Raw genomic sequence first — 22,690 nt, forward strand, 5'->3', positions numbered from 1 at the left:
TTTCCCCGCGAGGTGGATCCACCCGTGTAACGTTTCTGGGTCGTCGCGGTAGAGGGCCCATTGGAGAACGTCGCGGTTGAGCCCCTTTTTGAAGATTTCCAGCAGGGTGGTCTCAGACCAGTCGCAGACCTTTCCCGCGAGGGCTTTGAACTCCAGGGCGTAGTCAGGGACCGTGCGTGCGCCCTGTTTAAGTCTCTGGAGTGCGCTTTTCGCCCGTACTTTAGCTAGGGGGTCTTCGAAATAGTTTTTCATCTCGTTGATGAAAGCAGGGAAGGTGGCGAGGGCGGGGGAGCTGGACTCGTACAGTTGGACGTACCAGTCCGCCGCCCTGTCTTGGAGTTTGATCGCCACGGCGGCGATCTTGTCGGCCTCGGAGTCATAGGAGTGTCCGTGCCTCCCCATGAACTCCCTAGCGTTGGTGACGAAAAACGAGAGTTTTGAGGGGGTCCCATCGAAGAAGATGGGGAAGTCCTTTGGGGCCCGGGCGTTTTGCGCGGCCCCGCCTCTCGCTTCCCGGGATGTGGTGTCGGCCGCCTGTGCCGTCTGCTGGCTCTCCGCTGGCTCGTGTGGGTTCGGTGCTTCGCTCGGGGTGTGGGCTTGTGCGGGGACGTCATTGGGTGGCGCGGGGGGCATAAGCGCCTGGAGCATGGTCCGGAGTTCCGTCAGCTGAGCCCGCATGGCCGCGAGTTCAGCTCGTGCCTCCTCGTCCACAGCCCGCACCGCCGCTGGGGCCGGTTCCGTTGGCGCGTCCTCGGGGGTGGGGGGTTCATCGTCCCTCCGCCGCGGGTCCGCTTCCTCCTCCGTCTGATGGGTGTCTCCGTCGTCCTCCTCCGTGTCGAGCACCGTGGGGCTGTCGCTCCACGCCCGTTGCTGGGGTGCGATGTGGGGCGCGGGGTCCTCCGCTGGTTTCGGAAGTCGTGCTGCTCCCTCCCGCGGTCGGGTTGCCTCCGTCGCCATCTCCCCTTGGGGTTGGAGCTGAGGCTCGGGTCGGGTGGGGTGGGCGTCCATGGCTCCGGGAGTCCGCGGTGCCTCTGGCCTCGGTCGGTCCTCCTCTGTCTCTTGCCGCGCGGCTCGCCCTCCTTGCCCGCGCCGTTCCGGCCTCATCTTGCTGGTCTTCTCGCCGTCTACTCCTCCCGCGGCTCGTTGTCGTCCGGTGGGGCTCGGCGAGGCTGAGTTTATGACTCTCAGCTTTATGTCATGCGCTGCCTACCTCTGAATAACGTTCAGACACTGGTTTGCAAAGCAGGCTCTGGTTTATTTCAGGATAGGTACAACGTTGTTAGAAAAAAGCTGAGAGTGACAGGAGCGCGCCGGTGCGGGGTTTAAATACCCCGCGCCGGTCAGCGCCCCCTCGCTCTCGGTCACGTCACCCCCCTTTGTCCCATGCGTTGCCCTGCCATTGGTTGAGGGTTTCCAGGATCGCCCATCCTCAGGTTTTCATTCTTCTGCTGATTGCTTTCAGCTGGGCGATCCCCGTGGTATTGCTGCTGATGGCTTGGGTGGCTCCGTGATCCGTTTATCTATTGTTTGTTAGCCGTTAGTCGTTGTGGGTTGATGGCTACTTAGCTTGTACCCCTTCACCTATTTCCTTGTCATTGTCATGGGTGCCATTGCGCTGATTACTTTAGCTCAACGGCACTCATGACACCCGGTTGGTGCAGCACCACCGCAGTCATGTGACTGTGACTTGGGCACCCGGCAACCAGCTCTCAGTTATGATGGTTGCAGCGTCCCACAGTCATGTGATCACCATTTGCAACCTTCCCTGCTGGCTTCCCACAAGCAAGTCAAAGCAGAAGTCGGCAGGGAAGTGTCAGCCCTCCTAGGTCAACCATACAGGAAACACAGTGAGATAAGCTAATTCTATTTTACTGTAAGGCTACATTAAGAGAATCTTGCAGGGTAGAAATCTCCCACCCTCCCAGTTTACCACCTGATTGATTCCTAAGTTTCTTTCTGTGGCCGTTACTCTGTTGCAGGCTCCTCTTTTATCTGACTGTTCCCTAGGTGACATCTCTTGTCCCCATCTTTCAAGGTCACCTTCACATTCTATCACAAGAAGGTTGCAAATCACTCCTGTAAGTTGATGGTGCTTTTTCCCCCAAGAAGCCTGTTATGCCCACCCAGCCACACTCACAGCACAGCAGTATCTCTTCCCCACCCACACTCATGCACTAGCTCCCGCCCCACCCGCATTCACACTGCAGCACCCACCCGCCCGAGCTGCACTCCATAGCACTCGCCTGCCCACCTGTTTGCAAGGCACTCAGGACTTGCAACTTCCCAACTTTGCTTGTTGGAAGCCAGCAGGAATATGCAAACTGCAGTCATGTGAGATCCTCACTTAACAATGGCAACAGGGATTGCCAGGATTGCCGTCACTAAACTACGAGACCACATAATGTTGCACCTTACAACTGCATCACTTAGCGACAGAAATTCCGGTCCCAATTACCATCATTAAGCAAGGATTACCAGAATGACTTTTAGTTGCAAGCTTCATATCATACCACTTGCTTTTCAGTGAATGCCAAAAGGAATTGGCATTTTAATCTAAAACCATTTAAATATTTTCTTAACAAACTAAGCTATTCCTCAAAAATCATAACATACACAAACACACATCAGAAATATCATACTATTTTATATGTTTCAATAATAGATTCTAGAGAGATATTCTTCTCATCTGCTTTTGCTATATACTGTCTTTCATCAGCGTTTACTAAATACACACAAATTTTTATCGCCACAACCTATTTATACTGGTCAGTATGCATCTAGTATAAGAAAAATATTTAAGCATTTAATGAATTCCTGAATATGCTGACATTTTTCATTATACTAAATATCACTGTGTTTGATTACCAGAGTCCTACATCCAGCCAAAATAACTAATATTTGACTAAAATATTAAGGATGGTCAATTCTGAATACCTACATAATTTGACAAAAACTTTACAAACATGGTTTTCAAAACAAACAGCACTCTGCAGGAAGTAGCTACAAAACGGGACCTAAAATTAATCAGACTAAAATCTGATTCTTCCTTATTGTTTTGCAGGTTACAAGAAATAATATTAAAAGCAATCCTGAAATCATGATACTGAAATGTATCAACTAATGTTTACAGTGTCTGCACCCATGTTTTATCACTTTGTCTATCTACAGCTATTTTAAAAGAATACTGAATTTCAGATTCCAGTCCAGCTGGTCCCATTCAATGTTCATTCAAGCAGTTTAGCAAAGAGTCCTAGATGTTTCCTGAATAAGGAATGGGTACCAATGCCCAAGAGCCAAATATGGCTCCCTCTCAGTAAGTTCCCTGACATTGTGCTGTTATATTTCAGGGGGGAAATGGCTGAGTTTCATCAGCAGAAGTTTTTTTCTTTCTTTCCTTCAAAATTGCACTTGCAACTTATGACTGTCTCTCCCGGCCATGAATAAGCTTCCCATGTATACCTTTCAACAAAAGGTTCCCCAAGAGATGAACGTATGAAGCTCCTGCATGGATTTATTTATTTATTTTTCTGGTGCCTTCGAGTCAGTTGTGACTCCTGGTGACTGCCTGGACTAGTTCCTGCAGTTTTCTTGGCAATATTTCAGAAATGCTTTGCACTGCCTTCTTCCTAGGGCTGAGAAAGAGTGACTGGCCCAAAGTCACCCAGCTGGCTTCATGATTAAGGCAGGACTAGAACTCATGGTCTCCCAGTTTCTAGTCTGGTGCCTTAACTACTACAACAAACTGGCTCTATGTGTGGATTTAATCATTATAATCTGATCATAAAGGCCAACAGGAATATATGAAGAAGGCAAGGTACAAATGAAACCCAGGTAATCAATCCATGCTAACCATTAAACCCAACAGTCTGGGTAATAGAAACAAAAGAGCTAATCTTCTCAGTTACAAGTATTAGGATTGCTGCTGGCAGGGGAGAAGGAAAGCAGCTAACTAGCTCCTACAGAAAGATAAGAGTCAAAATACTTTCTTTTGAAGAATTTCCCATAGTGCTCTTACCAAAACTATTTCTTCTGGAGAACCTATGCAGTTTACATGAGACAAATATGATAGAGGGAGCTAAGGACAAATCATTTTGTGATGTCACATTAATTGCAACACATCTCCACATATCCAAGCTGTAGAGTTTCCTTGGGCTCCAGCCTCACACTACCCAAAGGCTTGATGCTGACCACAGACCAATCCCACATTTGAAACAGATGACTCCAATATCCAAAAACAATACTGTTATTTCATGTACACAGACACAGACATTGAAAAACACTGATCAATACCACACTGTACATCACTATTTCATGACCTGGGAGTAGATATTTTAGACTCTAAGAAACAGTGCTGTGTTTAAATGTGTAATTGTGTATTTACAAAAAGCTCCAAGAATAATACTTAAAGCTACGCTATTCACTCTATCAAAAGCCACAACTTATTTCTTTTCTGCATAACTCCTGCGATGGGATGCCTCACGTTACTCATAAATCTTCTCAGGAAGACTGAGAGCCTTAGTCCAATCTTATCATACACACGTTGAGTACCTGTCTCTTGAATACATAAACAGTAGCATTACAAAGTTAAGATCTACCAATGTTAAAAATGTCACTTTTGAAAATAGGAAGCTTTTTCGAAATTAGTTTACATTAGTTTATTTATATCAAAATCTACTAGATGGCAGATCTAGCCTCTTTAAGCTCAACTTGAAGGAGACTTTTTATTAAAACATTTTTATTAAAATAAAATAAACATACAGTACATAAATACATAGATATTTTCTAAGGATAGCAGTTTAGCGCCCTAATTTTGCATTAGGATTTTTTATATGTAAAAGTATAGTGTAGCTTTAAGGAAACTCGGGGATAGAAAGCTGCTGACTTAAAAGCTGGGATGTGACATTCCTTACAAGCTTAGGAGATCTCCATTCAAACCCTTTAAAAAATGACAACAAAACTATTGCATTGTTAAACTGGCTTTCAACCAAGCAGCTGCTTTTTAGAAATCCTGTTATAACGCCAACAAAAAATGCTGTTCTACAGCATTCCTGATCATCATCCAGTTGGAGCAGATTTCAATCCCAAAAAAGGCTTTACATATACAAAACTAAAGAACTTCACTGTGTATGCTGTACACTTCCAAACAAATTAAAAACAAGACTACTATAAAGCACTACACAAACACATCTGGGGAAGTCCCCAGATTTCCCCTACTGTTAGTGGAGTTTCTAAGTTATATAAAAGGAAAACAGGATATATGGTTATCATTTTTGTCTTCAAGTTGCCATAACTGAGGATAGCTAGACAAGAAAAGGCATTCAAAATATGCAAGTTGGAACAAGACTTACAAACCAGCCATGTACATCATGATTAATTTATTTGCCGAAATCTGGCTATATATTACCAACTACAGAAAGCGACTGGAATTTAAATTAGTAAAATGTTATGCAAAAAAGAGTAAGATGCTTTTGCTAGTTCCTCAGATGAAAAATAATTATGCAATGCTACTACATAAGTGAAACGATTTACTGAAAGTGGATAGGATAGTAACTAAGCACACCAAAGGTGGGAAACCATAGTCTAAGCAATTACAAATGGATCACCAAGATATATCCTTCGCTTTCGTTTTCAGCAATTCTGCCCACTAAATCTCTCTCCTTTATCTTTAAGATAGTTTACAATTTTTCAAGGTTTTAATCTGTACTTTAGTCATTCAACACACAAAAAAGCTAGGTACCACAATTTTATTGTGATTTTTTTTCCTTAAGGCAAAAGAATAAAGCCATGTTTTCCTAGCAAAAGCTAGGAAAAATTTAGAATGATTTTCAAGTTTAAGCAGGCACTATTAAGAAGCAACTTCTGAAGATATTTCCAAAGGGTTAGAGCATCTCTTCTAACAATACAAAACGGTTAATATGAATGAAAAAGTAATTTAATGTTTGATAGATGATTTACATTTATTTTAAAATTGGTGTGCAGCCATAGATGGCAAACATGTATCCCCCAGAATACCTAATAACGTACAATTTAAAATAATATCCATTTAAATTATGGAAATCAACGTAATACAAGAATACATATCTGGAAATATCTCAAAAGTAGAGATCAAGTTAGCCAGGTTGCAATAGATTATGTGCAACTCACCAAAGCTCCACTAGATGGCACTCTGCAGATACAAGGTGGTAAAAATAGGTAAGAGAGGAAGGAAGGCAGACTATGGTCATCATACAACCTTGCTCATAATCACACAGGCTTCAGATGGACCTGCTTTCCCTGCCCCAGAGGACTGTTATCACCAACTGGCCTATGGGAAAGCTCCCTGAAGAGAGAGGGTAGAAAGTAAACATAACCTTGACAGACGCCTACTCAGCCAGATTCTCCCCATCATCATAGCATTATTATCACCATCTGTCCTGTGAGAAGCATCAAGGAAGTTAATTTGTTTTTAAATAATATCATTTTAGCTTCTAAACACTTTGGGGGTAGGATAGAAACAATTGTAATAATACATTTATTCACTATTATCTCCCCAAAATAACCCTTAATATAGATTTGAACCTGTGCTTAGCTTTTCTTTTACCTTTCCATGCCACATTGTTCTCATTTTACAAAACATCTAAAATATCAGAATATCCACAAGAGAACATTCTCTAAAGCAGACTTCTAAAATGGGTTATCCTTCAAATTTCAGATTACAGTTCCTATCAGCTCTAGACAATGTGATAGATGTTCAAGGATCACGGGAGTTATAGACTAAAGGACGTGGAAAGCACCAACTTGTTCTAAGTCTTCTCCAGGACTATCATGTCATTACCCAAATGCCTTCTAATTCTAGAAATCAACCAGAGTTCCAAGAGAACAGCAGAAACCATTCTGAAAATCCACTGCATCCACAGAATCCAGAGAGAAAGTCATCCTACTTATCACCAAGCTTGGTACTTGGGATCTTCCCATTACAACTGAGTTACAATTACAATATTCATCACAGCAACCTCTCAAGCACTAACTAAATGACTCATATATAGAGTAACAACAAATTACAACAAGACACACAGCAAAGTTTAAGTGAAAACTCTTAAAAGCAGCATGAGACACAAATCAATCTACTTCTTAGTACACACCATTCACCTTTTACTCTAAGGGAGAACCTGTGTAAAGACCTAATTTTTATCAAGAAAAATCCATATTCCAGTTCATGAAAAAAGATCATATGCTAATAAATCACTAGACAAATAAAAGGTTAATTATGAAAATGCTGACTTCCTCTAATAAAGCACATTTTGAATTCTTAAAAAATAAAATTAAGAATTTGTAAGTTGTATTTTATAACTACCCAAGGAAAGCAGTGTAATTACAAACCTAGAAGATAAATATTGTATATATATCATATACATGTGTGGATGTGTGATTATGTGATTATATACCCCCCCAAAACACACACTTGTGTGCATATGCATGCAAATTATATATAAAGCAAAAATCACTGTTTTAATTTTAATTGGCTTTTGTACATTCTCTCAAAAATTCTTTTCTGGGACTGGTGCACTAAAATGCATTACATTTCAAGAAGCCATGACAGAGGAAACGTGAAGCAAGGAAACTGAAATTCTGGACTTAAAACAGTTAATAAAAAATTAAATATAAAGATATTTGTGTATTTTTTATAATCCCACTGCTCTGGCTCTCAGATTAATTTAAAACAGGAAATCCCTAAATAGTCAAGGATATCTAGAAGTCCAACTTTTGCAAAGTAAACCTACTTACAGATCTCTACATGTTTTCGCTCTGTACTAGATAAAATGTCTGGCTACGTGGTAAGGCCTTCTCAGCAGTGGCACTGGAACTTTGAACTTCCTCTTCATAGTGATTATACTCCCTCCTTCTTTATTTCAGGCATTAAACAAAAACAATACTATTCTAGCAGGGTTTAGAAACATCAGAGCATGATTTACATTTCTATTGTTCTGCAGAATTGCTGCATAGTTTATTATTTTAAGGGACACGGTGGCGCTGCGGGTTAAACCGCTGAGCTGCCGATCGGAAGGTCGGCGGTTCGAAACCGCGTGGCGGGGTGAGCTCCCGTTGCTCGTCCCAGCTCCTGCTCACCTAGCAGTTCGAAAACATGCAAATATGAGTAGATCAATAGGTACCGCTTCGGCGGGAAGGTAACGGCATTCCGAGTCATCATGACCCGGAAGTGTCTAAGCCACATGACCCGGAAGTGTCTATGACAACGCCGGCTCCAAGGCTTAGAAACGGAGATGAGCACCGCCCCCTAGAATCGGACACGACTGGACTTTACGTCAAGGGAAACCTTTACCTTTACTTTACCTTATTATTTTAATTTAGCATTGCTATTTTTAGTGTATTGAACTAGTTTTAATTACAATGCATGCTGTGGATTTTTGAATGGAAAGCTAGACTAGAATACAGTCTTAAGTGCTTTGTTAAGAATTTTATACTTAAAAAGCAAAAATGAAATTTATCTTCATTTGTAAGCATGTTTGTAGGAAAAGAAAGTTTTTCATCTCTTTCTACAATTTGCCAAAGCAGAAGTGGGAAGATAATGATTTTAAAGTCAGGCAGTACCACTGAGAACTTGCACCTCATTTTACGTGCACAACTTGAGAACAGTGAATTACAGCTTCAGATGTAATTATAAAATACATTATTCACATACGCTAAAAATTTCTGCATAAATTAAGACTACAATTTATATGCAGCCCTCTAGCATAATATGGTTCTCTTATTCACCATGTGTAAGAGGAAAATAAGATTTCTCAAATTCATGCACATATCTAAAACTAAACACATTTTATACTGATGAACATTTACTAAATATATAGATTTTAGAATACAAAAATTTCAGAGCTTTTTACTGTGCCAGAAAATTTATAAATTGCAACCTAAAATTTTTTACCACTCATATTGAAATACAGCTACTTTTTTTTTTAATTTGATTTATATGGCTGCTCAACTCACAAAAGTAACTCTGGGCAGCTTACAAGTAGTTAGAAGCATAAAAACAAAGGAAGTAAAAACAAGACTCAGAAAGAATAACAGAATCATGAAGCCAATCATCTCATATTCCATTCAACATGTTTCATTTCTAGACATACAGTATTTATATATGTCCAGAAAATAGAACTGTAGAAAAAGGGGTAAGGAGTTATTTATAAAGCAATTACATAAGAAAATAGTTTTTAAAGAAAAGTTTTTAAATACTTACCCCCACCATCAGTCCTCTTTAAAGCACCATCCTTGTGAGGGCACAACTCACATTTCTACAGGAAGATAAACACAATTATGAACAAAAAATATATGAAAAATATAATGTATCAAATATCTTTACCTTGTAATTGAGTTTTTACAATTTAGAAAAAAGATGTTAGTAAGAGATTTTTCTTGCATTAAAAAATCTCTTTGCCTTAATCAGAGCTCCGTAAGACATTTTCCCATAACTGCTACTAGTTCCATATGAATTTACACTGATACCTGGCAGTTAAGAAAAAACACTGAAGTCTTTTAGTTCTGTATGTACACAACTCCAGCATGAGGCAGGCTACCACAGATGCTTCTGCATAAGACAAACTTTAAAGAAACCACTAATGCGTGACATTTTGAGATGTTCTTAGATATTTATATCTCCTCTGAAAATAATATTTTGAAAGATGATTTTAAAAACGAAAAAATAAAAACACAGTATCTTCCATATTTTACAACAATCTTCCCCAACCTGACATCCCCCAAATCTACAATTCCCATCTTCTTCAGCCAACAAGGTCAATGCACACTGGAAGTGATGGAAGGTATAATTCATTACATCCGCAATGGGGAAGAACCCTCTACGTGGTAAATTGTAGATAATGATTACTGCAGGTACCCCTCCAGCCACAGACATTTTCCTTTACACTCGCTCACACATATGTATTTCATTTTCATTTTTTCCACTTGGCCAGGCATATTTCAAAGTAAAAAAGGAAAGGCCAGACTTAATTACCATTGCCCAGTAAAAAGGAATGCTGTGAGAGACTCAGAAGGAAGTGAAGGAAGACAAGTGCAGTTTAGGTGAAAAAAGGCAACCCAGCCAAGATATAAGGAGTCATGGGAGGGAAACATTTCAGAGACTCTGCCTTAATTAACTTACTAGAAGTCTGACTGTAATTTTACAGTTTTCAAGATTACATTATACCTCAGACTAGCATTAAAGATAACTTTTTGAAACGCATATGGTTTTTGCTTCTTTGGTTTGCCAGCTATGTGGGGCTTGGCAGATGCTCAGGAATGACACTAGAGCATCTGTGACAAGACTCTAGAGCAGGTTTGCACAACATGTGGCTTGCCAAGCAGCCTGGTGCAGCCTGCCAAAGTTTTCTGAAACTCAATAAATCCACTGCTGGTAAACACTACCGCCCCAAGGATCCGCCACTGGACCACCACCCAGAAAGACACATTGCTGTGCACCTCAATACCTCCAAGACCCACCAACACTGCCAGCTCCCTCCCTGCCACTGTGCCACTAGCTGCCAAACAGCTGATTAGCACACCAGGTATTCCTCTGTGGCCCACAATTATTTTTAATTTATCAATGTAGCTCTTTCCCCTCTATGAGTTCTGCAAGCCTGCTCTAGGGAATACAGTATTATGGGAAAAGGAAGCAACATGACTCAAAAAGCAACTGGAAAAGCAAGAAGAACAGCATTAAGCAACAGAAAGTAGAGAGACTGACACTATCGAAGAGCAGTAAGGAAGGTCTATGAGGCAATCCAAAGGTGCAGGGGAAAAAAAATACAGAGGAAGTTTTAAAATGTTTGGATTAGGTGTGAAAGAGAAAGACATTGAGAAGACTAGATTAGAAATGCTGAATGAGAATGAGAAAATAAAATTGGCATGTATTTTAAAATTTAATTTTCATTTCTGTCATGTATATGGAATCTTCGTAAAATTAATTTTCATCTAGCCTAACTAATCACACCCACTACAGCAACTATTTTATAAAAGAACATTCTATGACACTCTTTCAAAATGCCAGATATACCTGCTAGTTCAAAATGTGAGGATGACTCTGCAAAGTGCATTTTAAGAAAGCTGAATATTGTGTTGTTAAAATATGCTAATTATTTTGGTTCAAGGGAGAACTCCAAGTATGATTACACTGGACTAGAACCCTATCCTTAAATACAAGGGCTCATACTTCCACTTGATGCAGATCCTCTGGTGAAAGAATCTCAGATTTTTTTCCTCTGGCTTGGAGCTTCATAATTCACTGTTTTTGCTCTTTCTGACATGCACCATGTAGAGCGAGGGGAGCCTGTGAATGATTGTCAGGGCATTCTAACAGGATGATTGAGGCACCGGGGTTTTAGTTTCTGTTTTTATGCTTACTGTTACAGTTTTCGTAGTTTTATTGTGGTTGTGAGCCATCCAGAGTTGTGCTGTAATAGGGGCAGCCATACAAATACAAGTAGTCCTTGTTTAGCAACTGCCTCATAGAGCAAACATTCAAAGTTACAATGTGATGAAAAAGTAACTTTGTGACCAATTCTTACATTTACAATTTTCGCAGGTCTGTAAAGCAAAGGAAAGCTGAAGTAAGATCATAAATACAGTCATGGCTTTGCTTAGCAATTGCTTCACTTAACTACCAAGTTGCCAATCCCAACTGTGATTGCTAAATGTGGACTTCCTGTATATTAAATTAAATGCATACCATGGGACCATGCTTAAGGTGGCTAAGAACTGGTTACTTTCTTGTAATTACAATGCTTTAAGTGATCTTCTGTGATTTCACACTCATGGCTTATATCCCTGCACAGAACCTCAATTGCAAACTTCTTAAGCTGCAGCTCCCACTAAGTCCCTTGAGTTGCTAAAACTGATGCAGTAGAACCAAAGGAAGAATAGTCACCTGACACCTAGTGCTATAGTAGGGTGGGTTGTGTAAATTCACAGACAACCAAAGAACTGCAGTTATAGATAAGCAACCAGTTCTTCACTGTGGTCTGTGTGATTCACATACATAGATGAGTAACAACTTTTTACCTGGAATAGAGTCTGGCCATAATAAGTATGAAGAGAACAGCCCTTCCAAATGTTGCCCCTCTCTGGGAACAGAGCTCCAGTCTACAGAAGAATACGAAGGTGGAAGGCTGAGCCCACGTGGCTACCCAGCATAAGTTCAGTATGGAATTACCATAGAAGAAAGGTGCCAATGATGCCATCAGTTTTGAAAAGTGAGCACAGGTAAGAAGGCATGGCTGTTTTGCCAACTCACAACAAAGCATTATGGTGGCCACCTCCATTTGGGGTAATGCTAAGGGATAAACCATGGCCTTTAAAGGACATAGGAAGGCCAGGAATAAACACTGGTTCCAGCAAAAGAGTATCTTACAGTCCAAGTAAAAAGCAAGAACACTGTAGACATCCAAAAACTTCCAGATAACCCAACCCCACTGGTCTTTCTAAGGCATTAAAGACCAAGCTGATCCCCTAGGCTTTGGGACTCAGGGATTAAGAGAGCCCTGGTTTGTCTAGTTCCAGTTTTTCTTTTTGCTCTGATTGGAAATGGGCAGGGTAGGCTCTTAGAAGGTTTTGAATCTCAAAGAGGAATTTCCTCGGGGCCAACAATAGTGCAATACAGACTTGAGGATCTTCTGCAGGCAGTGGACTCAGATCTCTCAGACAAGGAAGCTGCCAGGCAATTTTGGGGATATGGTAGGATGCATAAAAAAAAACGAAGGGGCTACAACAGCTTTGGAATCTGTTACCCTTAATACCTGTTCTTAGGAAGTTCAGAGAGAGACTCACAAACTAAAAGAATGATTATAATGAGCCTGTTTAATAAACACCTAACAATGCTGACAAGCGTTTACTTTGTGAACTTCATTCCAGGCAAAAAAGACACAAATTATACCTCTCCAAGGAGGACATATGCTGATTTTTTCTTGTGAAACAAGCCTCTGAGAGCCATGAGGCCAAAGGCTTGCAGTAGGAGGACACCCTGTCCTGATGAATATCTCTATGGAGTTTTGAAGAAAATTTCAGAAAATATTAAAGAAAAAAGTGAAAAAGAATTTAAAGTAAATCAGAAAGATAATAATCTCAAGCATAAATGCGCTAATACTGACCCGGTTAAAAACAACTAAAGGGCTTGGCAGGAGCCACACCTTGTTGAGTGATACACTTGTGTGGTGGACTTCCCACCAAACAACCCATGAGCTCTAAAAGGTCCTGAACAGGGCTCTGCGCAAGTGTATGAACAATGTATGAACAAGTAATACAAATATGGAACAAAAATCAAAATCAAAGCCTGTAAGTTGTACATAAAAATTACACCCAGAACTAGCTACAAGCAAAATAAATTATAACATATCTACAAGTCACTTTTTGACCAAAGACTATCTAAACGAAAATAATGGCAGTACAAAAACAAAAGGTCAGAATGGAACTACCTCAGCATTCCTCCTTGCAAAATAATCCATTGCTCAACTTGTACATCTATTGTTACAATAATATTTCAGGTTCTGAAATTAACCTGTATAAGTATCTTTGCATTTACAGTTTCACTTTATTCTTAGAAAATGAAGTAGAATAGGGATTAGTATGGGAATGGACAAAAACCATTACGAAGATGGTTAGCTTAACCCTAGAAGTTCTGTTGAGGATCCTTTCAAAGGCTTTATAAAAATGACCAAAATGGACTGAAGTAACTATAGATATTATGCCACATTTAAATAAAGTTCTTTTTATAATCATGGATAAAAGCCAAGGCACACACAGAAATCTGTATTTATTGTAACAGCTGTCCAAATGTCCAACTATATAAAATAGAAGAGTGATGCATAAAAAAATTGAGAGGCATACATGCATTCCAAATCATTATTACTGTCCTTTCTCTATAAATTGCTTGATTTAGTAAACCATCTACATTTCCATAAATGTTTCATCTCTCTCTTAGCAAAGAGCTTTTGAGAAGCACAGAAACCATAAAGAATGCAGTATTCAGCACCACCACACATATAGATCATACAGATACACATTTCAGCATTCTTTCAATGTCCATATTGCTAACCGCAACCAGACTGTCCCCAAAGGAACAGGAACTGAGCTCTAACACTCCAATCAATCTTGTCCACAGTGAAAATAAAGCATAGCATAGCATGATGTGTGAACCCAGCCTATTGTTTCATCTGTTTCTTGAGTAAGAAGCTACTATAATTCATCCAAAGCAAAGCAAAGCAGTACGCAGTATGGTATGCTGCCATACCATACCATATATACACACATATGTACACACCCTAAGAAAATAATGCATGTTACCAAAGGACCTTAACTGACTCACCAGAAAATAATGCGCTAAACTGTACCTAGATATACAAAATACTAAATCCATCAAAAGATCAAATAGTTGGAAAAATCACAACACTGAACCAGCTATACAAATACAGTAACAAATATAAACATAGCAATCAACTGCAACAGAATTCAATTCTCATGCTTAATTACATCCTCATTTATTTCTTACTAATTCAATCTGGTAAATAAAATAAATTTGGTCAACCTCTTGATATATTGCCAATAATAGGCTACGTATTCTCAAAGACTTATGTAAGACAAATGGGAATCCCACAGAAACCTGCCCATCAAACTGCTGTATGGAGACAAAGAGACATCATGAAGAAAGAGCTCTATCCTTGTGCACAGGAGATTTAAATCTAGAAAATGGAAAGCAATCCTGTAGTACAACCTAACAGTTATATTTGTATCTTACATTATGCACGAAAATAGCTTTCCCAATTTAGTATAATCCCAACATGTTAGTAATGCAATTCTATAATTTAGAAACTGTAGTACCAATGCATCTATGTGGCGTCAGATTGCCAAATTCTGTAGAAGAGAAATAAGCTTCCACTAGCCTTGAGCTAAGAGAGTTAGAAAGTTTCAGCTTTCGTCTTTGTATTCAACAAAGAGATGGAGTTTACAAATTTTGCATCTGCTTTTAAGACAGTTTGAAGTTGACTTACTTTAATTGCAGTTAATGTTAACCACAGTTGGGTGTTCTACATAACATAGCTCTCAATTTGGATAAAGAAAAAGACAATATTTCTCCCATTAATAGGCTAAAGAAGGGAAAAGTTTATGAACAGAAGACCTGCTAAGACTTGTTTCCATTTGTGCATGCTATGCTAAGTTATTGTTTAGCGTGATGTACAAGTGCAACTTTAAAATTTAATTAGCTTTTTCCAAACAATAACTTTAAAATTTAACAACTTTAAAATTTAATTAGCTTTTTCCAAACAATAATTCAGTGCTATAATTTTGACAGAAGTTGCAGATCCTGATCTGCCAAGACAGTGGATCATTTTTGCTTGTTTCAAAAAAATGGTAAGAAAGAAAATAGGAATTTAAGGTTCCATGTATATTTTCAACCCAAATAAGCTTTCTTCTTTATACCATTTTCAATAATAAACCATCACAATGTACTGACTTGCAGAAGTTATCTTCTGGAGCTGGAATTCTTACTCCCAAGTATCCATATGTCAATTACAGCAATAAAATGAAGGATATACATTTTATAAATAAGGAAATCAAGGAGTATCCACAAACAACCGGATTTGCCTCTCTTAGATTTCTACAGTATACTCCTAAGTTTCAGTTTTGGTGCAAAAACCAGAAACCACAAAATACACTGAAGAAGCAACCTCCCATGTTTCCGAGCTGCTGGTAGAAAACTTTGGCATCCAGATTATTTTTCAATGTATGGCAGAGATTCAAAGAAAGTGGAGGTTGCACTTTTGCTCCCATGTCATTTTTTCCCCCTCTCAATGGGGGAATGGAGGGATGAAGGGGGATATAGCCATGGAATATATAATATAGAGATATAATAAAGAGAGCCAGTTTGGTCTAGTGGTTAAGGGTCCGGCCTAGGAACCAGGAGACTGGGAGTTCTAGTCCTGCCTTAGGCATGAAAGCTGGCTGGGTGACCTTGGGCCACTCACTCTCTCTCAGCCCAACCCACCTCACAGGGTTGTTGTTGTGGGGAGAACAGGAGGAGGAAGGGGTATTAGGTATGTTCACGACTTTGAGTTATTTATAAAAATAATAAAGGTGGGACAGAAAACGAAATAATTTATAAAAATAATAAAGGTCAGAAATAAAATAAATAAAATAAAATAAAATAATGGTATTGTTGAGTCCATAGGCAAAGATGGATGCCCTGTCTGGTATTCCATACTTCGAAATGAAGACTAGAAGTAATTAAAACATCCATACAAAAATATAAAAGTAGGATTCTTACTCTTTTAAACCTGTTTATTCCCATTATCAACTGATGAAAGACAAAATGTCATTCCCTGATAAATACAATTTATTTTCAAGTATGAATACATATTGACCAGTAGAAATTATTGTAAATATGCCTGTAAATTATACATATTAATCAGACTTACCACTCTGGCTGCTCTTTCCTGAGATTCACATTTTCTACAAAACCAAGGTCCAGTGGGTACTTGCACAATTCCATAGCATGCTGTTTGGGGGGACAAAAACCAATAATCAATAACAGCATGTAATATATACAAATATATTACTGACATTCACCCAAAATATACTACTCAATTAAATTACCTGCAATGTAATTTATTTATATACAGATATTGAGCAAGGCAAGTAATATATAGATATTCAATGTATTTAGAAACTTTCTGTTAATTCTACTTAAAATGTTACAATTATTCTATTTACAATAATGCAACAAGGTGTTCTCACCTTGAAAAGGAAAGTATATATAAAACAGCTTTTTATAACAAACCACAAATAGCTAAGGCTCATTATATGGCAATTATTCTGATAAATCTGAGAAACATTTTTGCCCTTAGAAGTCAATTTGATCAGTCCTTTTGTTAATAGAGCATGTTAATAGATACCATGTAACAAACTCTAACTAAAGATGAAGTCTAAACATAAACCCTTGTCTCTAAAGTTACTAAATTGAGGTGTCCCCCAACAAAGGGCTTTTTCAGACCTAACTCAGCAGCCTAATCTATAACCTCTCCCCAATCTAAGATCTGTTGGCAGATTGCTGGGAAAGCCTTTAGCCCAGGAGAGATCAGAAAAGTCACACACACCAGGCATATCTATAAAAATAATTTATTTACAGAAAGCAAAACAAAAGCAAAACATATTTAAAGGCAAAACATATTTAAAGGTAGCTCATTGAGAGCTACCTGGCTGCTACATGCCGGCACAGAAGAGAAAGAGGAACTGAAACAAGTCGGGGGCAGGTTCCTCCCCCCAGGTGCAATAATTAACATTCAAAAAGGGGGCAGTTGAATTCAACCTCTGCACCCGGCCAAAATGATTAGATACAGTAGCACCTTAATCTGTTAGTAGGAAAACCATTAACACTCCCCTTTTTATACTATAGATTAAGATGCAAACCAATCTTCTTTGACAACTTTGTATGTCTTTCCATTCACATTATTTTACCATTATCTCCCCTTTGGTTTAACAGAAAGCTACCATCCTTCTTCCTGTGTTTTTCCAAACCTAGGTTGTTATAATTCCAAGGCTTTTTAATGTGAAATGGCTTTTCATGCAGGCTTCAAAATCAAGCCTTTGTTTTTCTGTTGGTGTGAACAGCAGCAAATCATCAACATAAATGCACAGATACATACAGCCTTGTTTGTCCTTCTTCATATATACACAGGGATCTGCTTTTCCTTTTTCAAAACCAAAATTCTGCAGTTTTTCATCTACTTTTTGGTTCCAGGATCTAGCAGCTTGTTTTAACCCATAGATTGACTTCTGCAGTTCACAGACTAGATTCTCCCCTTTTTCATAGCCAGGGGGTTGCTGCATGTATAATCTGTGGTCTAAATCATCATAGAGAAATGCAGTCTGAATGTCATAGTGGTTAACTGACATTCCTTTCAGTGCAACTTTTAACAGTAATCTAATTGATTCACCTTTAGTAACTGGTTGCAAAAGTCTTGTCAAAGTCTAAATCTTTCCTTTGAGTGAACCCTTTTGCAACCAACCTTGCTTTATATTTTTGGATTTTGCCATCAGCATCCCTTTTCAGTTTGAAAACCCACCTACAACCCAGACAGCATTCATTGGGAGGTAGATTTACCAGTTTCCATGTTTTATTTTCTTTCAAGGATGCTAATTCCTGTTGCATGGAAGAATGCCAATTTTGTGCAATCTCAGGTGGTAAAGCATTCACTTGTTCTAAAGACTCAGGTTCTGTGAATATGTGAAAAGCCTTTACTGTTTCAGCCTGAAAACGTGATGGAGGAACGCCTTTATTACTCTCTGAGATCTGCGAGGTAATACAGGGCTTAAATTTTGACTCCTATCACTTTCCTGAGAAGCATCTGTCTCATCAGACAGATCTTCAGTTTGCTTTTCTGGTTTAATGTCCTCATCAGGCAAAATATCAGCATCAGCAAGTCCTTGCTGTTCTCTTGTGGTGGTCAGATCAACTGGAGAGCTAGAATTTAATCTCCCCCAGTTTTGTTCAGCAAAAGAAGCGCTTTTGCTAATTATTAATTTCTCTCCCATTATGAACCTGTAGCTCCTCTGGCTTTGTTCATAGCCAACAAAGATGGCTTTCTTTGTTGTGGGGCCTCCTTTCCTTCTCTGCTGTTTTGGAATGTGAACCCATGCAGTGCTACCAAACACTCTAAGATGGTTTACCTTTGGTTTCACACCATAAAACAAATGGAGTGTCCTGAATCACAGAGTTATACAATCTGTTTTGTACATAACAAGCAGTAGATATGGCCTCTCCCCAATACTTAAAAGATAACTGTGAATCTTTAATCATGCATTCCATCGCATTTTGCAAGGTTCTGGCCTTTCTTTCAGCAACACCATTTTGCTGAGGGGTGTAAGGGTTAGAAAGAATTTGTTCTATCCCCTTTTCCACTAGGAACCTTTTGAATTTGTGAGAAAGGTATTCTCCTCTATCACATTGGAGTGCAGATACAGGCCTAGGGAATTTTCCATTTGACCATGTCACAAAACTTTTAAATTTCTCAAATGCCTCATCTTTATGTTTTAAGATGTAGATAAATGTGTATCTTGAGAAATCATCAATGATGGTCATTGCATACCTTGCTTGTCCAAGACTTGGAGCAAAAGGACCAATAATGTCAGAGTGTACAATTTCCAAAGGTCTAGTTGTAACTCTGTCACTGTGCTTACTCACAGGAGCTTTTAGTGTTTTGCATTCTTTGCAAACTACACAGTCTAAGTATTTATCACAGGGTTTTATCTTTATGTCAGCACACAGCTGTGGCATTTGTGCTATATATTTGAAATTAGCATGACCAAATCTCCTGTGCATCAGGTGTACACCCTGGTCATGATATGGAGTGTTGCCAACTGCAGCCTTGCAGCTTGGCTTCCTTGCATTTTGCACAATGTACAAGGAGTCTTTTAACATACCAGTAGCACACAATTTCCTTTTTCGTATCTCACAACCATTTTTCTTAAATGTTATGATATACCCTGTTGCAGCCAATTGTGCCACAGATAAAAGGTTTGATTGTAAATTTGGCACATACAAAACACCTTTTACAGTTTCTCCTAAGCAGGATTGTCACCTTGTCCCATAATTTTGGTCACAGACCCATCAGCCAAAGATACACTTTGTCTTTCAGTTTTAGACAGTGACACAAAAGAGCTTTTACAATTACATAAATGACAATTGGCCCCAGAATCTAACACCCATACATCAGAATTACCCTTCTCAGCAACCTGTGCAATTTGGGTTGTCTGAAGATCCTTCTTCTGTGTTGCCCTTGTGCTCTTCTTCTCTGTCTTTCTAGTCTTGGGTCTCAAGGCACAGTCTCTTTGCAAATGTCCAGCTGAACCACAAGTGAAGCATCGCCAGCGCTGTGGCCTCAGGTTCCTTTCCCTTCTTTTCCCTCATTTTCTGGTATTGCAGCTTTCCAGAAGAGATGGGGGGGGATCTTTCCTCTCTCTTCTCCCATTCAGCGAGTAAGCGCTGTGTAAAATACGATGGGGTGAGGTCTGCTTCAGGCATAGCCTCCAGGGTACAAATCAGCGTGTCCCAGTTTCATTCAGTGAGGACAGGAGGATATAGGATTTTGTGAGAGGTGTAAATTCCATTCCTCTCTCCCGCAACTCAACAAACAGCTGCTGAATATAATGCAGGTGCTCAGGAAGGCTATCTCCTTCTGCAAGGTAGGCTCTGTACAGCTTTTTCGTCAGGGTAACTTTACTCCCTGCTGTTGCCTTTACATATAAGTCTCTCAAAGCATCCCAAAGTTGCTTTGCAGACTGCATGCCTCGCACGTGGACTAGCTGATTGTCCTCAACTCCCAGGATAATGGTGGCTCTAGTCCGCTCATCCTGTCTCAGCCATTCAGCACTGGGATTTGGGGGGGTTTGCTCACCAATTGGCAGCCAAAGATTCTCTCTGCGAAGATATATCTCCATCTTCAGGGCCCAATTCAAATAGTTGGTCTCTGATAGGCGCTCCAGAGGCATCGCTGAGGGCTGGGAGGTAGCCATGGCTTCTTCCTTCTTTTGCAAGTCACCTCAGCTAGCTTCTTTGTCCTGTAGACCGGCAGTTGCTGGAAAATCTCTAGGCGGCCCCAAAGAAAATCTTCACAGGTCTTTGCTACCTGCCTTTAAATTGTGCATGAGGTGTGGAGCTGATCTCTCTTTTCTCTCTGGGTTTTACTGGGCTTACTGGGCTGCTCACTGGGCCCATAACCTGTTGGCAGATTGCTGGGAAAGCCTTTAGCCCAGGAGAGATCAGAAAAGTCACACACACCAGGCATATCTATAAAAATAATTTATTTACAGAAAGCAAAACAAAAGCAAAACATATTTAAAGGACTTAGCTCTCATTGAGAGCTACCTGGCTTGCTACATGCTGGCACAGAAGAGAAAGAGGAACTGAAACAAGTCCGGGCAGGTTCCTCCCCCCAGGTGCAATAATTAACATTCAAAAAGGGGGCAGTTGAATTCAACCTCTGCACCCAGCCAAAATGATTAGATACAATAGCACCTTAATCTGTTAGTAGGAAAACCATTAACAAGATCTTCCTAGAGATAAAGAATCCTTAATCAAGTCAAGTCAATTTTGATCTGCCCATTCACACCTCTGTGTTTTTAGCCCCACCATAGTGACTTTCAACATATACTTTATTGTTCCCACATAAAAAACAAAAATACACTTGTGGGTCTACAATAAGAAAAATCAAATCCATACTTAAGCAGTATCCTAATTGGAATCAATACCAATGACAATGTAGGCAAATCTGCAAGTTACCCAAAACTCTTCATCTAACAATCTGTTACAAAAAGCAGAGGAAGAGGAAACAGATCTGTTAGTTCCCTGTTCTTCAAGTTATGTATATTGATTGTTCTCAATTGTGGCTTTAGTTCTTCTTTTGCATCAATAACCAACATCATTGTCTACTAGTACTATTATGCTCTTTGCCTTGATTAAATGGAAAATAGTTTCTGATCCTCTATTAAAATGTCTTGCTTATCATTCTTCAAAACTTGCTGAATATATTCATTCCAAAATCTCACTGAACAGATTATCAAATTAAATCTAATAAATCTATATTCTTATATGTCTTCCAACCTTGCAACTAGCTGCCAACAGTTCCATCAATATTATAGCACTTTGCCTTCAGACTTTGACAGTAATTTCCATTAATAAGTGTGCTACAATAAACTATTGTAATCAATGTGTTGGTGCTACCACAGAATGCTATTCCTAGGACTTGTAAACAGGTTATCGGAAATATACTTTATCACAGTCCATCACAAAAGTAACATTTGCCAATTCTACTTTTTCCTTTTAGGCTTCATTATGCACTAAAGTTTTAGCTTTATATGATTTAAACTGAAATGTTGCATATAAATAAATCTGTCTGAAATTCATGTGCCACTGGTATAAGTATAAGAATCTCCACTGTGAAGAACTGGTTCAGGACTACTGTACAGCCTAAAATCTAACTATCTCATAAAGCAAAATAACTGTGATGTGACTAAAAACATCATCAAGTTATATAAATAATACAGCAGTTTAATTTATCACTTGGCATCATAATAGCATTTGAATCAGAATGTATGCATATTAATTTGAAAATTAAGTTGGAGTGAATTCAACTTGACTTACTCCTAGATAAATTTTACTTGTACTATTATCTTGTACAAAAGATATATTTTAAATACATTTTGTATTATAAAAGAGTCTTCATTTTCTACCTTAAATAACCAGGGAGAATTACTTTCCATTCTAGCTATCCTTTTCTTTGTCTACAAGAAAACTGATGGTCTTGGTGGAAGACCGATCCCAAAATAAGATCAGTAAGTTGAGCAAGTCAGCTTTTTGAAAGTATCAATAATAAAACAGTATCAGATGTAACAATGATCTGGGTTGCAGTGCTTGTATCTCTACTGCTGACTTCAGAGATCAACAACCATTTCATGCTTATTGAATATTTGAAAATAAAAAAGGACACATACAAGAATTAGTAAGGTTTCCTAACTACAAAGGAAGCATACAGACACATAGCCAGGTACTATAATATGAAATTGGTGTCAGGAAAACAAAAGTTCAGAATAAACTGAGTTAGGGAAGGATGCTATGAATAACTTCCTAAGTACTTAAGGTGCTAGCTGATGTTCTGATAAA

The 22,690-nt window shown here is 39.2% G+C and overlaps 1 protein-coding gene across 4 annotated transcripts in view; it reads right to left on the reverse strand.

Moving 5' to 3' along the window:
• Window positions 1-22,690, reverse strand: part of MLLT10 (MLLT10 histone lysine methyltransferase DOT1L cofactor) — a 141,514-nt gene that overhangs the window by 113,051 nt on the left and 5,773 nt on the right. For 3 of the 4 annotated variants that reach the window (XM_063303534.1, XM_063303533.1, XM_063303535.1), the window contains exons 2-3: window positions 16,449-16,528; window positions 9,230-9,284 (exon numbers count right to left, since the gene is read on the reverse strand). In XM_063303534.1, the coding sequence (XP_063159604.1) occupies window positions 9,230-9,284; window positions 16,449-16,528 (135 nt within the window). Of the gene's footprint in view, window positions 1-9,229; window positions 9,285-16,448; window positions 16,529-22,690 lie in introns of those variants that run through there. The other variant, XM_063303536.1, reaches the window with a different exon arrangement.

Source organism: Candoia aspera, chromosome 4, assembly GCF_035149785.1.
Source record: "Candoia aspera isolate rCanAsp1 chromosome 4, rCanAsp1.hap2, whole genome shotgun sequence".
NCBI classification, from domain to species: Eukaryota; Metazoa; Chordata; class Lepidosauria; order Squamata; family Boidae; genus Candoia; species Candoia aspera.